We start from the raw sequence: 19,032 nt of genomic DNA on the forward strand, positions 1-19,032 counted from the left end.
CATCCCAAAACTGTCCTGCACTCACATACATATCACACATAATTGTGATTTCCTCCATACCTGGGCTGGGTTCTAGTCCTTGGCTTGTGGTTGTTTGGAAGCCAGGGGGACTCATCTTGTAACTAGATCACCAGCATGTCTAAGAGTTACCCTGTCTTTGCTGGAAAAGAACAGCATTAGGATCTTGTTGCCCGGGTGGACTCACTCCCTGTTCCCCGCACAGGGTCTCGGTAAGAAGCATTTCCCCCTCTCCACTCTCTGTTTAATCAACTCTTGTTTTTTAATCAGAACACTTGGAAAACTTAATTCTGTTTTTTATTATTCAACATTTTATACATAATAAATACAAACTTTTTACAGCCACTGTAAAGAAAGCGCATCTGCACGGAGGCTTCCTTTGAGCCCTGACCTGTGCATGGTGATGCCGCTACTCAGCCTGGAGAGAAGCGTTATTTTTTTAAAAAGAAGGCATATTTTTCAGCGTTGTCCTTAAAATAAAATTAGCAGCTCTTCCAAAAAAAATTTAAAATATAACAAAAGAGTTCAAATAACTCCGAGGTTATGGGAAACTCAAATCCAAGGACAACTTGGTTAGCTAAAGAATACAAGACTGGGTGGCAGGAACTGCTCTAGTATAAGCACTTTAAAGATCAGCAAATTTGAAAATCTTAAAACACCCTTTTAATTTTTTAAACTTAATAATAAGTTTGATAAACATAAAAAGACCTCAAATAGATCAACAGATAAAGAAATCCAAAAAACAAAAATGCAGATTTATGGAGAAGAGTCATTAGAGCATCATTGCTAAAGTGATCAAACGACTGGAAATCCCTTCAGCTCTGATATCAGTCAAAGATCCCACGGGGACATGTGAGCATTTCAAGTTTTTAGAGATTCTCAGGAGGGATGGAAATTTCAAAACATCATACAACCTTTAAATCTGTGAATTTCATTTCCTAACCAAGGTAAAAGGGAATTGGCAAACATCACTTTGTTTCCTAGGTCAAGAAGACCTACAGTCCACATTGGGGGCAGCCCTTCAGGGCCCTGCCGCTGCGGCCATAGGGAACACCAGGTGGCTCTCCCGTGACCTGCAGGTCTGGTCTCCTTGGTTTCACCTGTACAGGTGTGCAGTCCTTTCCTTTCCACAGGAAACAGGTTTCTTCCAGGGCCCACAGGTTCTTCACCCCAGACAAAGACCAGGGCAGTGGGACCTGAGGCCGCACTTTCTGCAGGTGACAGCTGATCTGCACCAATCACAGCCAAATGTCTGGCTTGGGAATAAAATAATATAAGGGCCTTCCCCATAGAGAAGCTGCGCAGTGTAGACCTGTGTCCTCAATGCAGCCAGACACTTGGGTTCAAAGGATACTGGTCAGAAGTGTATACACTATAAAAACCAAGAGGGAAAATACCCAAAGACAAAAAGAACATTAACGTGGCTCATCTCAGATCTGGAAGCTCCACTTCTGCTCTCGCCATAGCCTCCCTTCTACCCCTTCTTCTGTGTGATGGGCAGGATGTGGCTCCAGCCCCTCCAGGTCAGCCCACTAACACTAAACAAATGGCATAAATGTTAACACAAAGGACACTGTTCTTTTAGTCTGTTAGTTGTGAAGAGATGTGCGTTAATGCGACTGGCGCTAAGCGCAGGCAGTTCACTTTCTTCCCAGTAGGGTTGCATTTTCAGTATGAACCTCAGGGAGGAGCCAGCCTCTCCTGGATCCTTCTTGTTTCCTTATATAGTCAACATAATCTGATTAATACTTAATCAGAAGAGCAGAGTCCACTTGAAGACAGATGAGATCTTTGCCACAGCCTTGTGACTACAGTAATATACTGTACAAGTGCACATGAGCAGTGATTCTGGGTCTGGCCTGGAGTCTCATATAAAAATGGGCCACCATAAGGCATGAGAGCTGCTCCCCTCTGCATCTAGGACCCGCTATGGTTTGTGCTATGGCAGGAGAGACGACATAGAAAATGACAACAAAAAAGGCACAATCAGGCCAACCAGTCACAGAGTCCTCCGTGGCTTTGCTCTGATCAAGAGTCTTCATCATGCAAAGGTGCCTAAAAACGACTGGCCAAACTCCAAGCCTGGCCTTGATTGTAGCAGTAACAGAAGGTAAACCCAATGTCACACCAGTGTGATGTCCACACCCACTGTCACACCAGAGTGATCTCCACATCCTCCATTTTCTCAGCTGGCCGTCGGGGGTTCTGTGTGGGTGGTGGGGGTGCCGCCCGAACCTGAGCAGGAGACAATTGCAGGATTGTCGTTCAGCTTCCTGACTCAGAACCTGGCACATGGAGAGCTGCAATGCTCCTCTTCATAGACTCTGACACCTGACTAGCTGGGAAATGCTCCCAGCTTCCCCTGGGTTCCCTACCCTGAAAAGCAGGCCCCATTCTGCATGAAATGTCACATCAGATTGCTTGATGTCCCAAGACATATGTGTTGCTGTACTCCTAAAACCCTTCTCTAAAGCAAAGGCCTAGAGGTGGCAAAAAGAAGACAGAGAGATAAACAGACAGACACACACAAACACACACAGACACACACACCCAACAAAAAAACAAAACAAAAAAGAAGACATGATGCAGGGAATGGGATTGCTCACTATGTCTCTGAGGAGAGCCACAGGGAGGGAGGCGGGAGACATAGGCAGAGGCAGAATTGCACAAAGCCAGGGGCCAGCCTGAGCTATACCATGAGATTTTTGTCTCAAATCAAACAAAAAACACAGGGCTGAGAATGTAGCCCTACTGGTAGAGCGCTTGTTTAGCAGGCTGAAGGCCCTGGGTTCAATAGAACAGAAACAAGAACTTGGGCTTTATTTGGAGGTAGAGGTTTGGGTTGGTTCTAAGGAGTGTCAGGTCTGGGCGGGAAAACATTATTCAACAGCGCGAGAAGAGACTGTAGGTGAGCACGAGTACTTTGAATGTGACTTTGATGTCCTGGTCATCTGGATGAGTGATGGCGTCAACTGAACAGTTCAGAGCAGTGGAGGGTTCTGAGAGGAAACCCTGCTGGTTTACTCTGGTAAGTGTCTGTGGTGAGGGGTAGGAGGCTGGGACCAATAAGGCAGCAGGAATGACTCCAAGACTTGGAGGAGGGTGTGGGTCCCACTCACCTACACAGGCAAGATCTCAGAGAAGGAACATGTCCAGAAGGGAAGAGATTTAATTCCATTTTGCTGAGTTTGTGGGGCTGGGGCATCTAAGCTGTGATCCCTGAAGCCAAAGCTCAGGAGAGAGACATGAATATGGGGGTTGTTGGCATGGAAATGGTTTTTATGGTCACTTGGGAAGAGTGAGTTTAATGACTTCAACAGAACCATGAAGGGAATCTACAGAGATGGACAGCAAGTCTTCACTTCATTCCCCTCACCTGTCAGCCTTGCTGCCACTCGGCTCCAGCCTCCTAGTCTTTTTGAGGCAAGGGCTTGTGATGATATAGCCCAGGCTGGATTTGAAATCATGATCTTCCTACCTCAGCTTCCCAAGTTCTGGGAATCACAGGCACGTGCCACCATGCCCAGCTAGTAGCAAGGTTTTAAAAATGTGTAAGAAACCAAAACAGGCGCTGCTCATCACCTCAGTGCCTTCCCATAACAGAGACCTAGACTAGAGGCCATGACTCCAACAATGGATCAAGGGGATCAAGGCATCAAATTCAGATAAAATAAAACTGCCTCCTCTAGCCTTCACGTTTTCAGGCTGTGGCCTGGGAGTGCAGTGGGTCCTAGAACAGACCACTAACTGCAGAGATAACTCCGTGTCAGAGCATGTCCTTCAGATCCTAAGTTCTTATTTCAATGTCCTTCAAAAAATAAAACACAGAGAAATAGGTTCTTTAAAAAAATATACTGTAATGTGTTTACCTGTTTTGTCTGCCTGCTATGTATATGCAGTATCCCTGAAGGCTAGAACAGGGCACTGGACCCCAGAACTGGAGTCACAGATGGCTATGGGTTGTCACAGTGGTGCTGGGTATTGAACCCAGATCTCTTCTATCTGCCCCTCTACTTGAACTAAGGGTGTGTGCCACTACAGCCCAGCTGAAAAATGGGTTCTTAATAATGTATGCTAAGGCTCCAAAGCCACAGAGAAACCCTGTCTCGAAAAACCAAAAAAAAAAAAAAAAAAAAAAAAAAAATGTATGCTAAGGAACTGCTTCACTTTACAACTGTATTAAGTTTGTATTTGAGCACGGCACAGCTACCCTCTTTGATCTTCCCTGACTCAGTTGGAAAGTTCCAATGTACACTAGATCAGTTATTTTATAGCCTTCCTCCCTTCAAGAAAAATGATTTTTTTCTTTATGTGTACCATGTGAATCCCTGCCCTGGTGACTGAGAAGGCCAGGAAAGGGCACTGGACTCTCTGGAACTGGAGTTGCAGACAGTTGTGAGCCACTATTGTATGTTGCTGCTGGGAACCAAACTGAGACCCTCTGCAGTAGCAGTAAGTGCTCTTAACTGGTAAGCGAAATCTCTAACACCTCCCTCTTTTTTTTAAAAAGATAGAATTGGCCTGGAATTTGCTCTATAGACCAGATTAGCCTAGACCTCAGAGACCTGCCTGCCTTTGCCTTCTGGTGCTGGGATTAAAGTCGCCACCCGCAGCTCACTTTGAAGCCTTTCTTTCCAACAGTCCCTTGCTTCCCCAGCTACTGCATGGCAGATCAGCAAGAGGGACCACGGGGGACAAATGATTTCTCACTTTCAATTAGAAAGAACTAAGCAATCTATGATTCTTTAAAATAGGAGACTTACAGGCCGCAGCTTGCCATATGAGGTGTCAGGAGTCTGCCTTGAGGCTTGTGAGAACCCTGGTGATTCAGCATGAAGGCTGTTTTCTGAGGGAGAGAACCCAAGAGTTGATGACTGCACAGTAAAGATGCTAGTGTGACAGATGGGAGCGCTGAGGCGTGTGCAGGACACTTACCACTGGCTGAAGGAGACCGGGGGAAGAACTGGGAGCTCCTCTTATCTGGACTGGGATAAGGGCTGCTGGGAGGCTGGTCATACAGCGGCAGTGGAGGCAGGGATGTGTGCGGCTTTGGGGATGGAGAGATCTGCAGCAAAGGAGACAGAGTTATGAGACGCTGTCGTCAGGAAGGAGTGCTTGGCTGCTTTGCTGCTCAGCATGCCTCCCCTTCCTCCACAGCTAAGTTCTAACTGTTAACACTTGTCAGTCTCACAGAAGCAAATGGGCCTGAAATAAACTCTGAAGCTTCAACTTCATATTGCACTTAACACTTCCTTCTCAAAGTTCATTGTTATTTCTTAAACAGTTACTAAGCCAATGGGAACATTCTACTGGGCAATTCAGCTAAACCTGTGAAGAACAAAATGGGGGACAAACGTGTGAAGATAAAATCACTGGTTGAGTTTCTGACTTCCCTAGGTCTTCTCCTTACCGACTAATCACACACTTTACCCTCCCATCTGCCAGGCCTGCTGGAACAGATCTCTAGAGAGGACAAATCAAGCCGACAATTTCCCGTAAAACAACACTTAGTTGTGGTGAGGGAAACTGACCCCCACCCCCCAGCTCTGGCAGAACCTGGGAAAGGCAAGGTTCTAGTGAGGTAGCAGGGCCAGCTAAAGGCCATACTGCAGAAGCTAGCCAAAGACAATATATCCCCTCCCTGGCTTCTTTCTCTCCAGTAAAATCTCTTAAATGTCATATGAAATTCAGTATTTTAATGAATTCAGAGAAAACAAGTTGGGAAAGAGAATAGAATGTAAGATGGTCATTTTCTACAAAGTCCTAACAAGTCTCTAGTTTTCCAAATTCAGCTGTGCAGACACCTGGCTATTAAGGGATAGAAGGAAGGAGAAGCTTATCTGTCTTTTCCCTCTCACGTACCTGAGTCTCTCTTGTCCATGGAGCGTCACCACTCTCTGAGGCTGAGAGTTCCTCCACTAGCACCGATGGGAATACGCCAATTCGCCCACTGAATTCCCCTTCCCAGAAGCCATCGTCATCTTGGTTTTCTTTGTTCAAGATACGGATAATTGCTCCCTCAGAAAAGGACAGCTCGTCATCTGTCTGGCCCTCATAATCATAAAGTGCTTTCACAAAACAGACTGGAAGCAAGAGAAAGACAAAACTGATGAGAACAGACAAATGCATTGCTTTTGTCCTTAACTTTAAGACAAGGTCTTTTCTGTAGCCTAGGTTGGTCTCAAGCTTGCAACAATCCTTCTGCTTCAAACTCCCAACTCCTAGGGTAACAGTGTACACACACCATTCTAGCCAGCAGGACTGATTTCACAACCACCCTTTTGCTCCAGGACAACTAGTGAGCATCATACAAGACAAAATTAAGTTTTAAGTTTTTACTCACTGAGAGTAACTTTATGCTTCTCCTGAACAGGACTAGTGCTATCAAATATAGGAAGACATACAACATAAAATGCTTTTAAATACTAAAGGTTTTAGTGACTTTCAGGTACTAGTTAGGTCAGGGCTGTGACCAGACCGAGGGTCCATTTTAGTCTTTACCACTAGCATCTCCATTGAGGCCTGAACCGAGTTCTGCTTCTGTGGAATTGCTGGACGTGTGTGACCGACTGTCCAAAGCGGCCAGAGACTGCAGCATGCTCAGCAGGCTGTTTGAGGTGGGAAACTGTAGGTACTTTTCTGGAACATAACCCACTTGTCCAACTTTATTTCGAGCCTGGGTAAAAGACAGGGAAAACCAAGCTTGTACACACAATCTTGACAGAGTACACCAGGAACCACACAATCAATGCCTAAGACATCACAAGAAGGGGTGATATGAGCAAAGGAATATACCTTTACCCAGTCTTCCATATCTCCATCTTCAATCACTTCTAACACCTCATGTTCCTCAATGGTCAACTCATCTGGTTGAGAAGCCTGCAATGTAGGATGGCCATGAACAAAATCAAAAAGGTTAGATAAGGAGCCGATGTGAGCCGGTCATAACAAAAGCCAGGGATCAAAACATTGAAATGATTTTGAGAAACAGAACTTCAGTGTTGTAAAACTGTCATGAGGTGAAGTTTTACTTCAGAAAACTGAACAAAATAAAACAGCAACAGAAACTGGCTCCTCGAGAGGTTCAGGTTCAGTGAGCAGAGGGCAGAGCTGGGAGCTTCCAGCCCGCGTATCTGCTGTGCTTATCTGCCATGAGTTATTCAGCATAACGCCTCCATTTATTCCAAACGTCAGCTGTGCCATTCTCTGAAGAATGGTGGCCAATGGCAAGAATAAGCACAGAACCAAGATGACCTGGGAGGCACAGTAACAGAGAAGGCACTCGGATGGAAGTGCATGGAGTGAAAACGCAGACACCATGTACATGGATTGCGGTGTGGCTCGCGCAGTGCCGAGGGCTCCTCTGCAATCAAAGAGGAAAGTTATGAGCAAGCCAATGACTGAGGTGGGTTTTCTCCAGATGGATGTTTCTCCATAGCTCTAGTAGCTTTACTGTCTCAGCTGGCACCCACCACCACATCTGCTTTTGAGACACAGAACCCAGAGGAAACTCAGATGCTCCAGAGGGAACTCCACCAAGAAAGGAACGAGCCTCCACCAAGGCCTCCTGAAGAGTCTTGTCTGTCACATGTGACATGTGTCTTCTAGTTCTCCAGTAAAAAGCCTTCAAAGCTTTCCCCAAGTCCACTATCACACAAGGCTTTATTGTCCTTCAAATCTCAAGTATAAAATATCTCCAAATTATACAAACAAATAGAGGGGGGGATTTAGGATCTCACGTAACCCACGCTGACCTCACTCAATCTTGCTATGTAGCCGAGGATGACCTTGAAGACCTTGAATTTGCGATCCTCCTGCATCCACTTACTGCGTGGTATGCTGCACCACAACTACTGTTGAAAGTGATTTGCTTCCTGAGACACCTTTCCCATCTCGTCAAAACCCAGACTATGGATGATGCCATTGCTTCCTGACACAGAAAAAGGACTTAAGATTTTCTTTCCCCCTCCAAGACAGGTGATGGAGGAGTTACTTTTATTTAATAAAGAAACTGCCTTGGCCCATTTATAGGCCAGCCCTTAGGTGGGTGGAGTAAACAGACAGAATGCTGGGAGAAAGAAGCCGAGTGAGTGAGTCGCCATGATTTTCCCATTCCAGACAGACGCAGGTTAAGATTTTTTCTGGTAAGCTAGCTCATGGTGCTACACAAAATATTAAAAATGGGTTAGATCAATATGTAAGAGTTAGCCAATAAGAGGCTAAAACTAATGGGCCAGGCAGTGATTAAAAGAATACAGTTTCCGTGTAATTATTTCGGGGCATAAGCTAAGCCATGTGGGCAGCCGGGTGCTAGGGACGCAGCCCTGCCGCTCTTATTACTACAGAGTGGCACCCAACGTGCTAATACAAAATATTAAAAATGGGTTAGATCAATATGTAAGAGTTAGCCAATAAGAGGCTAAAACTAATGGGCCAGGCAGTGATTAAAAAAATACAGTTTCCGTGTAATTATTTCGGGGCATAAGCTAGCCATGCGGGCGGCTGGGTGCTGGGGACGCAGCCCTGCCGCAGGTATTTCAACAGACAGGGTTTCTCTGTTTAGCTCCGGCTGTCCTGGAACTCACTTTGTAGACCAGGCTGGCCTTGAACTCAAGAGATCTGCCTGCTTCTGTCTCCCAAGTGCTGGGATTAAAGGTGTGAAGGGATTAGGAACAAGCAAGTAAAAGCAGTTCTTTCTACTACTTGTGATTTGTGGTGCAGTGAGCGTTCTTCCAGAACAGCCACTGTGAGCTACTTGCTTCCTCCCTTTTACTTCTGTGAGACCTTCGCAACGTCCATGCACAGCACTCAAACTAAGCTGGTCATTCCTGTGGTTTCCTACTAAATGACTAAAGTGGGCTATTTCTTCTCTCATTCCAACTACAGATAGCAAGAAATTAGTAAATAGCTACTAAATAAACAGTCCTAATCCTGTGTCTTTTAAGTCTGAATATTCAGTAAGTCAGAAATCCATTCCCATCTAATCTTTAAATTTCCTGTATTTTGCTTTCCTGGTTTTAAAAGTCATGCATATTTATTGTAGAAAAGCTGAAGAATATAGAGATTCTGGTATTCTTCATTTGTATTTGACATTTATAGTAAGGTTTGTTTGTCTATTTTTGAGATATAATCTTACTATGTAGCTCTGGTTGCCCTGGAACTCACAAAGATCTGCTTGCCTCTGCCTCCAGAGTTCCAGCGTTAAAGATGTGCACCGTCACATGCCATATTTTTTAAAAAATTTATGTGAGTTTTGCCTACATGTATGTCTTTTTCTATTACATGGATTCTGGGGATCAAGCACAGGGCCATGGTTGGAATTTGAACCCGGAGTCTTACATGTTAATGAAGTACGCTACTACTAGGCTAAACCTCTGATTCCTACTCTGGTTTACCAGGGGTGACCGGGTATGCCAGCAGAAGAGATGGGGAAGAATGTAAGCTGTCTGAAATCAATCGGGACTTAGGAGTCTCCATTTAAGTATCACAATTCCTATTTCTGGAACTTGCAAGGAAACATAACAAGAAGTAACATCAGGAAATAGAGCTTTAGCTCTATACCTTGGAAGACCTTTCCAAGTATCTCAGAAGAGGACTTTAAATCAGATGATTATCAAAACTGGCAAGTTAGACTGGCAAAAGGCCTAACCCTTTTAGGAAAAAGAATTATGTGTTTAAATTTATTTATTTATTTATTTATTTATTTATTTGGTTTTTGGAGACAGGGTTTCTCTGTGGTTTTTAGAGTCTGTCCTGGAACTAGCTCTTGTAGACCAGGCTGGTCTCGAACTCACAAAGATCCGCCTGCCTCTGCCTCCCGAGTGCTGGGATTAAAGGCGTGCGCCACCACCGCCCGGCTATGTGTTTAAATTTAATGAATGGATGACAAACTCAGAAAAGTCCAGGAATTACTGGTATTGAGCAGTAGATGTAGCCAACACTCAGCGCATGGGGTGGAGGTGGGGTATCGGCGCACAACAGTCAGAAAGTTTTTCTCTGTCATCTGTCATCTGTGGCAGATCTACTGTCTTACCACAGTGGGGCCAGGGACTCATTTGCTCATGTCTTCCTTGTATCATTCACTCACTCATTCTACAATTACATTCTGTGCCCAGGATTGTCACAGGTGCTGAACACACACAGATAAGGAACACAAAGGTTCCGTTTCTGTGGTTCTTCAGTGGGGCGCCAAAGAAATAGGAAAACAGATATGATAAAGTTTAGTTAGTCACAGATGCCCAATTACGTGTTTCATTAGGTTATGGTCAACAATGGACCACACAACATACAATAAAAGTCAGGCACGGTAGGTAGTATTTCTTGTCTGTAACCCCAGAACTTGGTAGGTGGAGCAGGAGGGCTGCCCCAAGTCTGAAGGTATCTTCTACATAGGCTACAGAGTGAGATCCTATCTCAAAAAGAAAATTATAGTGGAGATGAAAACTTCATCACCTACTGATGTTGTAGCCATCACGACACAACACGGCGCAACACACTGTTCACTGTCTGTGGCAGTGATTATTTATATGAACAAACCCGTGCTGCCAGACATACGGAATTTACGCAACACTTGATAATATGGTACGGCAATGTCAACGAATCTACTATTTCTTGCTTTACTTTCATGTTTTGTTTATCTTTTGACTTAGACTGGCCTGGAACTCCCTGTGCAGGTCAGGCTAGTTTTGATCTTTCTGTCATCCTGCTTTAACCTCCTGAGTGCTGGCATTCTCACACCTGCTGAGCACTGTATTAGGATATATTTCTTCTACTTAAAACAACTTTACCATAGAGCTGAGCCTGGAAGTGCACACCTGAAATCCCAACACTTGGGAGGTTTAAGATGATCCTCAGCTACAAATGAGTCTGAGGCTAACCTGGGTTCCATGAGACTCTCTCTCTCTCTCACACAGAAGTCACGGTAAAGCAGCATGCTAGCTGGCAGCAGCCCTGTACTTCTCATGTGCTTTGTTCATTATGGCCTGATGAGCCATAAGACATAGAACACACAGCTCAGTGAGCAGTAAGCTCTCCTATCAGGCTATGGAACTCTATGTTTGCTAGATACTGACATCACTTTAATGTTGCATTCTTCAAAATGTATTCCTACTGTTAAGCAATGCATGACTGTTCAGAGTAAATGAATGAGGTAATGGGTCTGACTAGGCTGTTAGGATCACCCAAGTAGGTACTTTTTTTTCTTACAGGAAAGACATTTTAAAAAAGATTTATTTTATTTTAATTATGTGTATGAGTGTAAGTGTAGTTGCCCTTGGAGGCCAGAGGCCTGGAGTTGGACTGACAATAGTTGTGAACTGCTTTATGTGGATGCTGGGAACCAAATTTGTGTCCTCTGTAAGGGCAACAAGAGCTTCTAACGGCTAAGCCCCCTCTCCTGCAAGAAAGGTGCTTGCTTGCTTCTCTCTCTCTCTCTCTCTTGTTCCTTCCTTCCTTTATTTTTCTTCCTTTCCTTTTTGTTTGTTTTTTGAGACAGTAGCTATGGAACCAATCCTGGAACTCACTCTGTAGACCAGGCTGGTCTCAAACTCTGAGAGATCTGCCTGCCTCTGCCTCCTGAGTGCTGGGATTAAAGGTGTGCGCCACCACCACCGTCCTGCGGAGGGTGCTTTTGGAGCTGGGTTCCAAGGGAGAGAAGCAGACAGCTGAGACTCGAGGAAACAGAGTGCTGGCAGAGGAGCGAAGAGTACAGGATGTTCAAGGGGAAGGAGTTGAGCGCTCCTGGAGTCTGAACTGCAGCCACTGGCTACTGTGCTGGATTTTTTTCTACAATTACTTTGTAAGACTCTTTGTTCTTTTGCTCTCAATCTGGGAGGGAAGGGGCATCCTAACCAAAGGTTTATGCCAAGCTAGGGCATGAACTCTAGCCACTAAGAGTTTATGAGATGTGGGGTACCATGCTCAGTGCTTTGCTATGTAAGTGTTACTTAGTCTTCAAAGTAGATACTGTTCCTATGATACAGGAAAACAAACAAGCCAAGAAATCCCTAAGACAAACAAAACCCCCAAAACAATGGGTCTCGCAGAGACTGAGTATATGCTTGGGTACTCAGAAAAGCAGAGATGGCAGTTTTTTTTGAGACAGGATTTCTCTGTGTAGCCCTGCTGTCCTTGAACTCAGAGATCTGCCTGCTTCCTCTGCCTCTGAGCACTGGGATTAAAGTCCTGCACTGCCCCGCCTGGCTAGAGACAGGGTCTTAAGCAGAAAAATCAATGTCAGAGTCTTAACATTTCACTACCGCATCCTGTTGCCATCAACAGATGGCAGCTTTATGCCAGCAGTGTGAGCAGAGTTTAATGAATTCTCAGAGTTGTCTAATTTACTATCACCAATATCCGGGGGTGGGGGGGTGGTGATACAAACCTTATAGGAATAAACAACTTTGCAGGTAAGTGGGTAATTCCTTAAAGTGCCAGAAGGGCTGGAGCTGCTGTCATCAAAGACATCCATGCTGTCTTCAAATTCTTCCCCTTCTTCTCTTTCAGCATCTGCATTAAGCTAGGAAAAATTAGAAGCCATTGGCTACTTTATTTCAGGAAAACAGTAGAAAACAGGAAAAAAAACCCACTTGTTATCTGATTATTTCAAAATATTGATTCATCAATTCAACCACACATAGAAATGACTGTCCTCAACTGCATTTTACATACTATAAAGACCAGAGAATATTTATAATCCACAGTTTCAAGTCACTTGGAGTTACACACACACACACACACACACACACACACAGAGTAAAATGTCAGGCTGGGAAGCTGCTGTTTTTGTAAAAAGTACTTGCCATGCAAATCTTGACGACCTGAGTTCCAACAGCAGATCCCATAGTGGAAGGAAAGAACTAGCTCCCAAGGATCGTCCTCCATATGCACATCATCGTACCTTTGTGCGCACACACACAAACACACATACACACACATACACATATACACATATGCATGTATAAACGATAATAAAGTAAAAGCAGGTATAATTCAAGCATTTTGGAAGTGGAGGCTAGAATTAAAGGCTGGCTTTAGCAAGATAGTAGGTCCTGAACTAAATGAGACCCTGTTACAAACAAACTTTTTCAAGTGTTTAAGAAGTAATTTATCAGTACCCCTTCACTTCTTGCTGTTAAATGCTAGCTAAAACAAAGTCCTCTTATGTTAGCATGTAGGAACGATGTGGAGAAACAGTCTTATAACTATGGCAGGTAGCACTGCAAATTCACACACTGTTTTAGAAAACATAGCACCTAATACAGGGTTCATGTCATGACCAATAGCAGAATTAAATATGATAAAGACACTATCAGAATCACAATGAAGGGGCTGGAGACACAGCTCAGTTGATAAGAGTACTTGTTTAATATGCATTTAGACCTGGGTACCATCCTCTGCACTCCATAAACCAGGTGTGGTGGTGACGCATGCTTGCAATTTCAACACTCAGAAGGAAGAGGAGCAGAAATTCAAGGTCACATAGTAAGTTTGAGGCTAGCATGGGCTGCAAGAGACCCTGTCTCAAAACAAACCAAGAAACCTATCCACTCCCACAAGCAAGCCAGGCACGATGGGTCATGTCTGTAATACCAGCACGTGGGAAGCTGAGTCAGGAGGAATGCTCTGAGTGTGAGGCCAGTCTAGGCTACAGGGTGACACCTGGTAGCACATACCTATAATCTCAGGACTCGGAAGGCAATGGCAGGAAGATTATCCTTGGCTATATCATGAGTGTAGGCCAGTTTGAGTTCCATGAACTCCTGTAACAATCAATCAAACAAACAAAACACAACCCCCCTGACAAACATAAAACAATAAAAACAATCAACTAAAAGCCACCACAATACAATACTACTTCCTGTTCATTTGGGTCTTTATCATCAAGAAAAGACAAAAGAGCACGTGCTGCTGAGGACGTGACAAAGCTGAAAACTTGTACATTGGCTGTGGGACTGTAAATCACAAAGCTGCCGTGGAAAACATTTCCCTGGGCACACACCTAAAAGAACCGAAAGCACAGACTTGAACAGATGTTTGCAAACTGACGTCCACAGGGGCAATATCATAGCAGCCGAGGCTCCACTGACAGGAGGACAGGTAGATGAAACACAGCACACACGTATGACGGAATATGAAACACAGCACACACGTATGACGGAATATGAAACACAGCGCACACGTATGACGGAATATGAAACACAGCACACACGTATGACGGAATATGAAACACAGCACACACGTATGACGGAATATGAAACACAGCGCACACGTATGACGGAATATGAAACACAGCACACACGTATGACGGAATATGAAACACAGCACACACGTATGACGGAATATGAAACACAGCACACACGTATGACAGAATATGAAACACAGCACACACGTATGACGGAATATGAAACACAGCACACACGTATGACGGAATATGAAACACAGCACACACGTATGACGGAATGTTACTCAGTCTTACAGCGGGAGGGATGCTGGCTGGCACACGGTACTTAGGAAATTAAGCTAAGTGAAATGTCATCCAGAAAAGGATGAGCACCAACTCCATTCCTGAGAAGCATGCAGAGTCACAGATACAGAGTCACACGGCACTGGTTGGACTGAAGTAGCTCACAGGAGTCTCTTTTACTAGGTAGAGCTTCACAGTTTCCATTTGGTTGTTTATTGGAGACAGAGTCTCACTACGTATCCCAGACTGGCCTGAAATTTATATATTTTAGGCTGGCTCAAACTTGGAAGTTTTGCTTCTTCCTTTTGAGTACTCCGATTACAGGTAAAAGCTACCATAGCCAATCAGTTTTCCTTTTTCCCTGCCCCCCTTCGAGATAGGGTTCTCTGTGTAACAGTCTTGGCTGTCCTGGAACTTTCTTTGTAGACCAGGCTGGTCTTGAACTCAATGAGAGCCATTCTGCCTCCCAAGTGCTGGGATTAAAGGCGTGTACTACCACTGCATGGCTTTTATTTATTTTTTTTTTTAAGATTTAATCTTGTATGTGTGAGCAGCAGACAGAGGACAGGTCCCCCGAAGCCTGAGTTACAGGTGGTTGCTAGCCACCTGTTAGGGTGCTGGGAACTAGGTCCTCTGCAAGAGCAGGACAAACATCCTGCACCATCTCTCTAGCTCTTTAAACATATTTTATATATTCAGAAGAACTTGCTTTCACACTCTAGGAAAAGTTATAGACATTTTACTATTTTACACAAAATACTCAGACATTTATAAAAATAGGGTTAGAACAAGTTTCCAAAATATGTGTAGAATGTTAACATATACTGTGCTTTGGTATTGGGAATCAGTCTAGAGCATTTATCTTGCTAGCATGGGCTGATACAAACATTCCTCTTGCCTCCTCGGCTTTAGAGACAACAGGGGCCACTGAGACACTTTGCTTGACTTCAGCAGTTTTCTAAAGCGCAGCATCTAAGACTAATTTCTTCCTTTTCCCTCCTCCATCCTCTCCATTGTTCTCTTGCCTTCTTGATCCAGTATTTGTAAATCCCAGTCTTCCTTTGTATCTTATCTTAAGGAATATACTTTCAACACTTCTTTCTTCCTTCAATCAAAACAACTCTTCTTGGCCATACTTACATTTTTTCTCCCTAAACTGCCGTCAAATGCTTACTCTTCCTGCAGGGGCAGTGAGAAGAGCTCGGTGGGAGTTCCTATAGTGCTGTCTTCTAGCACTTGGCACCTTCAGCTTTGTGTTGTTTTCACAGACAGGAAGCAGAGGGCCTCAGTCTCAGGCTGGATGTGAATACTGACTATACCATGCACTTGCTGTGTGCGACTCCAGGGATGTCATTTGGTTTCTAAACTTCAGTGACCTCAGGTCTCTAGTGAAGACAACTATTTTTTCACAGGGCTATCATAAGGATTAAACCCTTAACACTTACTTGGCAAATGAGAGGCACTTAGTAAGTCATTATCTTTTGATGGTTTTAAGAGACACAGAGATGAAGAATTTGCTGACGCCCAATACAGGGGAAGCAGGTACTAGCAGAAAATTGACTAGCAGAACCTCTCAACTCTACTTGGACAGAGAAGTGACCAATACTGCCCAAGAAGATAATATACAAGTGTCTGCTTTAAAGCAAGATAGATACGAGGGACCAGATTTGAGTTTCATGCCAGAAACAATTTTAAAAATTGGTTATGGGACTGTGAGATGGCTCCATCAGTAAAGGTGCTTGCCGCCAAGCCTGAATCAATCCCTGGGACCCTCACGGTGGTAGGAGTGAATCGATGACCCCTGCGAGTTGTCCTTTGACCTCTACTTGAAGAACAAGGCATGCCCCACTCTCAGTAAATAAATGTAATAACATAAAAATATGGTAAAAAATATCAAAGCTTTCAAGACACAGACCACCAAGCAACAAGACAGTGGTGTCTGGGGAATGAAAACAATTTGCTCAACTTACTGTCAGAAAAAGTTTCCAGGCTGAGGACGGTGGTCCTCTGAACTGAGGAGTTCACGAAGGCCAAAGCAGCTAGAGTTCGGAAGTAGCAAGGAGAGCAGAAAGAGATCCTTTGCAGAGGAAATTTGCAGAGGCCTCAAGTCTTCAGCTGAGTAGTGCTTAGTGTATGTGTATGAATAAAGTAGCTGAAGCTAGAATAGAACCACCTAGAAGGATTAGAGAAAATTATCTCTAGAGCTCACACAGGCTTGGGAATGACTCCTGTTTCCCTAAGGCATAGCACATTGGGTGGGGCTCAGAGAACATCAGTAAGAATATGGAGGACATGGGCAATGCCCCCAACTAGATGAGGTTTGCATTTGTAGAACACAGTACCCAACAGCAGCAGAATGCACATTCTTATATATCACATCCTGGGTCAGTAAATTTCAAAGAACTGATTATGTTACTGATGGACAGTATAACTAAAGCATAAATCAAAGGCAGAAATGTATCTGGAAAGTCTTCCCAAAATCTGGAAACTCAATAACATAGTTCTAAGTAAGTTACCACTCAGTGAAGACACTGAAAAGCCAGTCAGACAGTATCTTGAACTGAATGCTAACACATTAGCAGAACCATGCAAAGAACCTAAAGTAGAATGTAGCAGGAATGTTTACCAAATGCCTCCAAAGAAAGGGGGAAATATCTAAGTATCAATAACCCCAGCTTCTACCTGAAAAAAATCATAAAAGAACAAATTAAATCCAAATTAAACAGAGAAAGGAAATAATTAAAATCTAAGCAGAAATTAATAAAACAGGAAAATCCCCAACAAATGAAACCCGAAGCTTGCTCACTGTGGAGAGCCATCTAGCTGATGAACTTCTACTAGAACAGGAGACAAAACCATACAGGAATAAGTGTGGAAACCGACAAAACTACAGATGCTCTAGATAAAGAATAGTCAAGAGTATCACAAACAACTTATACCAGTAGTGTCAGTAATTTGGATAGAACAAACGTTTTACAATAACAACAAAACGCAAACCAAATTATCAAAGTCTATTAAAAGGAGAAGAGCCTCCAGCTGGGCATAGTGTCAGTATCTGCAAACCCAACAGAGGGAGAAAGAACATTCAAGGTCAGCTTGGTTTCCATAGTGGGTTCTAGGCCAGTCAGGGTTATAAATGGGGATCCTGTCTCAGAAATCCAGTCTTTTCCCGCTTTTTAAACTTCCAATTTTGAGACAGGGTTTCAATAAGTTACCTAGTCTGGCCTTGAGCTCACTCAGGAGTCCAGATCTTGAACTTGTGATCTTCCTGCCTCAGCCTGCAAGTAGCTGAATTATAGACCAGACCTGTCTCATGTCTCACCAATACTAGTTTCTTTAGTTTCTTTTCTTTTCCTTTTTTTCCCCCGTGACAGGGTTTCTCTGTAGCTTTGGAGCCTGTCCTGGAACTAGCTCTTGTAGACCAGGCTGGTCTCGAACTCGCAGAGATCTGCCTGACTCTGCCTTCCAAGTGTTGGGATTAAAGGTGTGCGCCACCACTGCCCAATCCAATACTAGTTTCTTAAAACACTAAATATATACCCACTACATAGCCTAAGTCAGAAGCATATGTTGGTAGTACTTATCCCACCCAAATTCAAGACTTATAAAATTATAATAAATAATAATAATAAAAATAATAGCCCAGAACTGAATGTCCACAATGGGTAGAAGGATAGTAAACACCTATAGCCATACAATGCAACACTGCTCAGCAATGAAAATAAACAAACTGTTAACATACAGTAATAATATGTGATCCTCAAAATCATCACCAGTTTTCAAAGTCCCACACAGAAGATATTATTCTCTTTATAGAAATTCCAGAAAATGCAAACTAACTTAATGTGCCAGAAAATAGATCAGTGCTTAACTGAAGAACAGAAAACGAATGAGATTACAAAAGAGAATGAGGAAAGTTTGGGAAAGTAATAAATATATGATTTTTGTAAATCCAATACTTTCACTAGTACACAAAATGTTAAAATGTATCAGAATGTCTACATTAAGATGCAATTGAATGTATGGTTTTCAACCTTTAATAGAGCTGCTGAAATATCAATAAAGCTTCTGAATTTGAATGCCAACTGGTCAACACAGTACACAAAGATTTAACACAACCACTAATGGCACTGGAAATAAAACCTCCAATGATACCTAAAAAAAAAAAAACCAAAACCTACACAGTAATTAAAATAACAAAGATTAGAAAAACACAGAGAAATCCACAGAGTAAGGACATGATGTCTGAGGGCTGCAGAGGCAGATACCTCTGGGGTCAAATGTCACCTCTCCTCACTCAGGCTTTAAGGAACCCATCAGCTCCTCTGTAAATACACTCGGAGTAATTGTGCTTAGTAACTAACTCTTCTACGCAGATGATGTACAAACCACCTGACACAGCACTTGAGCCCCGCTCTTTTCTTTTAGTGGTAATTTAAAGTTAGATGATAAAATGGGAGAAAAGTGCTTATCTTGAAGATGAGATGAATATTCTTTGACATGACTATGGGTAAGAAACCGTGTCACAGGAACTTTAGTAGTATTAGCAC

At 43.5% G+C, this 19,032-nt stretch overlaps 1 protein-coding gene across 3 annotated transcripts in view; it reads right to left on the minus strand.

Annotated features, from left to right (window-relative positions):
- Positions 1–321: 321 nt before the first annotated feature.
- The window catches only part of Fchsd2 (FCH and double SH3 domains 2), a 223,338-nt gene continuing 204,627 nt past the window's right edge, over positions 322–19,032 (minus strand). For all 3 annotated transcript variants that reach the window (XM_057778547.1, XM_057778548.1, XM_057778549.1), the window contains 7 exons: positions 12,401–12,535; positions 6,814–6,897; positions 6,520–6,694; positions 5,881–6,101; positions 4,954–5,083; positions 4,782–4,864; positions 322–2,253 (listed from right to left, as the gene is read on the minus strand). In XM_057778547.1, the coding sequence (XP_057634530.1) occupies positions 2,170–2,253; positions 4,782–4,864; positions 4,954–5,083; positions 5,881–6,101; positions 6,520–6,694; positions 6,814–6,897; positions 12,401–12,535 (912 nt within the window). In that variant the 3' untranslated portion in view covers positions 322–2,169. The remainder of the gene's footprint in view (positions 2,254–4,781; positions 4,865–4,953; positions 5,084–5,880; positions 6,102–6,519; positions 6,695–6,813; positions 6,898–12,400; positions 12,536–19,032) is intronic.

The sequence above is a fragment of the Chionomys nivalis genome, chromosome 8 (genome assembly GCF_950005125.1).
Source record: "Chionomys nivalis chromosome 8, mChiNiv1.1, whole genome shotgun sequence".
NCBI lineage: Eukaryota > Metazoa > Chordata > Mammalia > Rodentia > Cricetidae > Chionomys > Chionomys nivalis.